The sequence below is a fragment of the Thalia democratica genome, chromosome 8 (assembly GCF_965202585.1).
Source record: "Thalia democratica chromosome 8, ktThaDemo2.hap1.1, whole genome shotgun sequence".
In the NCBI taxonomy this organism is placed as follows: domain Eukaryota; kingdom Metazoa; phylum Chordata; class Thaliacea; order Salpida; family Salpidae; genus Thalia; species Thalia democratica.
The window spans coordinates 9,849,508-9,855,815 of NC_139172.1; the positions used below are offsets into that span (position 1 = coordinate 9,849,508).

Below are 6,308 nucleotides of genomic sequence, written 5' to 3' on the forward strand. Positions count from 1 at the left end.
ATATTGAAAGTAATAGATTGTAGACAACAATAAAAAAGAACTTTTTATTAACTTCTGCAATACATTAAATTACTTGTTTTAAGACCTATAAGCATTTTATGTAAGAGACAAAAACAAAAATGAAATTTGTTGTATTTGTTTATTTATAAGAAACTAAACAGCAAGTACGTAATAATTATCAAATTTTTCTAAAAAACACCAAACTTAAAATAAAGTAGACCTATCATTTCGCATTTCAATTTTTGTATTTGTTTAAAACATTTGGTACTAATCATATACAATATACTTAACAAAATTGCATCCTAAAAAAAAACTATGTTATTTAGTTGTTTTTTATCACAAAGTACGTTATTCAAGTCAAAAACTTAAAAGTAACTTCACACAGTGGTTTAGAACCCTGCAGCTTTAATAAATTCAAACTATCAAAGTTTATCGACCTTTAATGAGCGCGCTTTTTTGATAAATCCATACTATGTAGCTTTTATGACGTCACTCAATCGTAGGTGTAGACGACGATGATAATATTCCGCTACTTGAAGATGTATCACTTTGATCAACAGTTTCTTGACATGTCCTGCGAAGTATTTGAAAATTCAATATTTCAATTACAAAAACTCGTTATCTTATAAGTTAACAAATTAAGTATTATATTTTTCTTTAGTATGAAAATTTTATTTTAATACTTACTTAAAAAACAGTTTTTATTCTTTAAAAGTGAATGAAAAATAGAAGTTAACAAAATTTTGGTTCGTAAAGCTGGCTTTAGTATAAACACGTTTTTATGTGAAGATTGAACAAAAATGTGAAAAAGGGCGATCAATTTGTTTGCGTTACACTATGCGACCACCCTTGACCTTACTATACGCCAACAAGCCCATTTATTAAGTAGTTACTAAGTCAATAATCAAGCTATTCAACGTATTTGTCATCTTTCAGCCAGCAGATGAGTTAAGTCATTCACTTCCATTTCGTGACAATAGTTAAATCATTCTAAACTGTTTTAAATCAAAACTTACAACTGTTTTTAGTTTCAAATTTTTTTTTTGAAAGCAATTTAAAAATCAGTATTTCATACAGTTTCAAAACTTTTAAAAGACAACAGTTTAAAAAGTTTTATTAATATATAACACTGTAACTAGATTATATTAACTAAAGTATATGAAGTTTAACTTAAACGGTTTATTGATTGAATTGTAAGCAGGTATGTTTAATAAACTACCTGAAGCTATGTGATTGAAGGTTGTTGCTTAGCTTTTCCTCTGTAATGCCGGGCAACAGTTCTGCACCTTCTTTTTTGCGTTTGGCCTCTAGAAATGCCATCAATCTTTTTCTGTAGAATAACATCAAGTTTAAGTGTTATGGACAGTCGTATGATTAATGTGATGAAGTTCGCAGTAAAGAAAAAAGTAAGCCAGCTACGTAGCAAAATAACTATTATAAACCATATACTTAAATTTTCACTAAACTGTCATTATAGAAGAAGTCATAAAAGACAGTCAAATAGTGTGACAACTATACACAATAAGACTGATTAATAAAGGCTCAATTCTAAATCCTTTCAAAAGAACTTAATCTTATACGGTTCATTTAGTATAACCTTATGAGAAAAATGTAATTCTAAGCTTTTTCATACTATTTACAGTTGAATTTCAAAAAGTAACTAAAACAGTCACCTTTTATAAACTAATGTACTTGTTAAACTATTGAGCTTGAAAAAATCCTTCATTCAAAACAATAATCATAAACGTTATATATTACGACAAGTTGTTTACATTGCTGAGACAAGTAACAAATTAATTTATTTTTAAAACTATTTTATATTAATAAAAACAAAGAAAGTTAAAGATATTTATTTATTAACAAATCATTTTTAAAACTCGACACTTACTTTTACGAAAACACAAAACATTTAAAAAGTAATCTTTAAAAAAATAGTTTTGTTGTTATAATGCAATTTAACCAAAATTTCAATTATAAAAATAAACTACAAGACCTGCTTCTCCGTTTTGCAGATGGTGAGACTTTTTTCTTTTTGTTTGTTTTTAACAGTTGGTTCTGTTTGTTAAGGATTTTATGTGAGTAAGTTTAATAAAAAGCAACTAATAGAATTCAAAAAAATGTTTCCTGACTAATTATTATAATTAAATGCACAATGTCGTTTTAACTTTTGGTTTTTTAGCAAGTAGGTTTTTTTTTTACTTTTAAAAGTTTAGTTTTAGTTAGAGTTTGCTAATAGTAATTTTTGTCAGTGATGTTCATGTAGATAATTTTTTATAACAAAATTTATGTCAAAGTCTATCAGGTACAAATCTCTAAAGTATATGACTCAAAAGTTATGAAGGTCAGACGTTTGTTATTGCAACTAAACGTAAGATAACGCGGCCCTTGGAAGTAAAAGCAAACAAAAAAGTAACAAATTATAAAACTAAAAACCCTGTAGTAATTAATTATTTATCAGGATTTTTGCTGCTCTTGTTATTGGTGTATGTTTCTTTGTTTTTCTCTTTCTAGCCTAAACGACAAGGTTCTTCTAATTTTTTTTATTTTTACTGATTGCGAAAGGAGATTTAAATACACATTTTTATGTACAAAAAAGTTGTAAGTTAGATACCGAACTTTTTAATAATATTGGTAAGTTATTGCTTATAAAATTGGAATTTTAAAACATGCGTATAGTAGAAACAATTTTTTTAAAAGGATTTAAAATGTTTTAATTAAAATTCTGGTTGAACCTTAATAAATCATAGAAAGCAAAAAACGTTGACTTTTGACTTGAAATAGTTTAACTTCATAGCCTTAAGAAAACTTGAATAAGTAATAAGTTTTCATAATTTTATATAGTACATCATTTATATTTTCACAAAAGTTTGAAAACATAGTAAGTAAGTGGAGGTACACGGACTATATATTCTTTTCTATAACAGTATTTCAAACAGTACAATATGTGTTTTTTCCTTTATTGAATAAAATACTAATATAAAAGTTTTTAATAGTTTTAAGCATATCTTGTAAATTAACCTAATCAGATATACAAAAACAACATATCTTTTGAAAAAAGTAACACAGTTGACAGTTTAAAAACACATAACTTCACCATATGGTCTGTAATTTATACTGTGTTTTACTATTAAAATAATTAAGCTTGAAAGCTCTACTCTAAGATATGCAAACAAAGTTAAGTTTGATTACTTCTGATAACTTCATCTATTAAAAATAAACGAAAAAAAGACAACTTTTGAATAAGTAATGTATTTACCAAAGGCTTTGTCATAATTTTGGCTTAAAACTGTATTACTTACCCGTAAAAAGTAAAAGCGAGCGGAAAGTCATAAAAAATTAAAATTTAACGCTTTTAAATTTTGGGTGAACAAAAGATTTTAGATTACACTTTTGCCTTTCAGTTGGTCGTTAAATTGTTTATTACCTTCAACTCAATGGCAGTAAAAACTCTAAACAAAGTGCAACAACTAAATAAATATACAGAATTTCAAAAGAGTATTCTAAATAACACAATATCGTAAAAATTTTCACAAACGGATTTATTTTGAAATAGTCAATTTAGTGGTTTAGTAAATACCCAATTTCTAATAGTTTTAGATAATCCTATCAACATACTTGAAGTAATTAGTTTCTAGTTATCATTTTATTTTCTTTTAATTTTGAAAATTTTTATTACACAGCTAATAAATAAGATAAAACTTTACCTGCTGAGTTAAAACTTTCTTAATTCCGTATTCTTTTGAAGGTTGAGCAAAATTTTCGACTGAATTTTGAATAAACAATCGATTTTTGATCAAACTATTACTTTCGAGGCATCTTATAAAGGGTTGGTTCGTAGTACTTTGCAAAGAGCAGCTTGTGTTTATTTTCAATGGAATGTCTGATACTCTTTTTTGGTGATGAGATTGAAAAATTGTGCAGGAGTTGATCGGGTTGATAAGCTGCTGATTTGCAAACGGTACCACCTAAGTAGCAATCATAACTTTAAATAAAGACTTGCTGCAAACATAGTATTACTGTATAGTGCAATAATCAACGTAAACTGAAGTATAGTAGCTTATACAGTATGTACGCGTAAACTTGCCTGCTGAAAAACAACTGGTTGTTGTTGGTTGTACAGAAACTGGTGGGGAGTCATTATAGGGAAGGACTGGAGAGGGGTTGCTACTTGTACAAACGATGGTTTCATTATGGGCAGTTCACCCTCAATTATCTGACTCGGTTGAAACCACATAGTAGCTTGTTGTGGAACGGCCATCTGGTTAAAAATAAAAATATACTGAATAGGAAAATAATTTTATAAGAATTGTAATAACAATAAAGTCAAGTGTAATATAGCATTGCATTATATTTCTACTTTATTATAGAAAATGTATATAAAACTCAACATCAAATTTTATTATATTTTAGTTTCTTTTTACTGTTGTATAAAACTTTATGAAAAGAAACAAACTTGAATTTGACTTGTGTCCATTATCAAGTTTTTATATATTTTGCTTATATTTGTGCTGTAAAAAAATAAAGCGTTTGTAGTAACTCGTTCGTCTGTTTTAATACTTTAATTATTTTATTAAAAAATACTTTTGATAACTTTTTTTTTATTAAATTTGTTAAAAGTAAGGCTTTTATGACTTATATACATTAAACTTTTTTAAGATAGAAGTAAAGCTAATTAAAAGTCAATAGAAAACTGATTCTATCGTTTTTACATAGAAAAATATTACTTTGGTTATTCGAAGTAGACAAAATATTAATTAGAAGCTACCAAAACAAAAAAGTTTAAATTTAAACTAAAACTATACAAAAATATTATTTTGTTTGGTTTAATTAGACTATTGTTTTATAAGAATGTGTAGAGATGAACTTACGATTTACAAAAAAATTTACAAAACATCAAAAAAAAAAATTCTACTTTACCTCAAATAAACATCTTTTTATTTGAAAGTTTTAAAACTAAATATATTTTTTAGAGTAACAAACACAACTATAGTAAATCACATTAATAGTTTTGTTTTAGATAGTATTTTTTCCTTAACACTCAGAATGCATAAACTTATTTCTTCATTGATCTATTTTGCTTTTTATAGATTTAGTATCAACTGGGTATACAGAAATTAGTGCTGTTGGTAAAATTAAAATATAATTATTTTTGTGCGTAAAAACGTAATTCTATAACTGTTTCTATAAACTTTAAAACATTGTAACTTTTAGCTGTTATATTATTTGTCTTATTATTTTCAATGAATAGTTCATACTATTTACAGTTGAGTTTGTTTAAATAATTCTTTAAAATAAAGAAAAGTCTGAAGGAAATAAATTTCAATTTTCCATGTATTTATTATCAAACATTTGACAAAAAAAAAACTCTTGAAATTTTTTTAGTAATTAAAGTAGTTTCAAATATTTTAATTTTTACAATTTTTTTGTGTTTTATGTTTAAAAAATATAGTTTATTAACATCTTTCAAGCTATATTTTTGTTTTAAATAATTATCACATTCAAAACAAAAAAATAGTTTACGATAAGCTTTCAGTTATAGCTGTTGCCTTTTATTTTAAGATAAAATATATAAATATTAGAAACAGCGTCAAACTGTCATAAAAATAGTTTTGACAAACATTATTATCTTACTTCTACCCTAAATATGTTTTCATGCACACAAACTTTGCTTACATTTAGAGGCCGCACAAAGCCGAGCTAATGTGTTTTGTATCACCAGTATCGTGAAATCTGATCCGAAATTTATTTTTGATAAGCCGTTGCTTGGTTTATAGATAACTCTACACCAAAGCATAAATCGAAAGCTAAAAGATCAAAAAGTCTATTTTGTAGAAAAACTAAGTAATACTGTTATAAACTTTCTATGTTGAAATGCTTAGAATTAAACAGTTTCAAACACTTTAAATCGATTTGTAATTTGAAACTTAGATTGTTTAGAAATCGTCCAAACATGTTTGTGTTTTTTATCTTAAAAAATACTTTAAAACTCTTCTTTATAAAATTTTTCAACTTTAATAGAAAAAACTAATTTTCGTTTCATCATTTTATTTGTTGAAATAAAGACTTGTAGGCTGTTATTTCAAAGTTTAAAAGATATAAATTAAAGAAAAAAGTTTAAAAAAAGTTGTACTAAACTTAAAAAAAAATTATAATTCCAGTTTTAAATTACATTTATTTTAAAAAATAACAAAAACTGTTTTATTTTGTTGCTGGATATCGATTTATTATATAGTTTTATTAGGAGTAAAACCCTATTTAAGTTTTAGAATAATTTGATGAAGATAATTTTTATTATGTTTAGCTAGTAC

The 6,308-nt window shown here is 25.5% G+C and overlaps 1 protein-coding gene across 1 annotated transcript; it reads right to left on the reverse strand.

The window, feature by feature from the left end:
• Positions 1–255: 255 nt before the first annotated feature.
• Positions 256–4,504, reverse strand: LOC145842724 (uncharacterized). The gene is made up of 6 exons (XM_082950202.1): positions 4,454–4,504; positions 4,085–4,258; positions 3,705–3,965; positions 1,994–2,055; positions 1,220–1,330; positions 256–574 (listed from the first exon to the last, which is right to left on the reverse strand). The coding sequence occupies exons 1-6, from the start codon at positions 4,472–4,474 to the stop codon at positions 490–492; spliced, it is 714 nt and encodes a 237-aa protein (XP_082806328.1). The 5' UTR covers positions 4,475–4,504; the 3' UTR covers positions 256–489.
• Between the last annotated feature and the right edge of the window lie 1,804 nt (positions 4,505–6,308).

Bases quoted from the DNA above. Each gene is read 5' to 3' on its own strand.
- LOC145842724 (XM_082950202.1), bottom strand. From the start codon at position 4,474: ATGGACACAAGTCAAATTCAA. The intron at 4,259-4,453 runs GTTTGTTTCTTT...ATTTTTAACCAG, and splicing joins TGGACACAAGTCAAATTCAA to ATGGCCGTTCCACAACAAGC. The intron at 3,966-4,084 runs GCAAGTTTACGC...ATTGCTACTTAG, and splicing joins AACCAGTTGTTTTTCAGCAG to GTGGTACCGTTTGCAAATCA.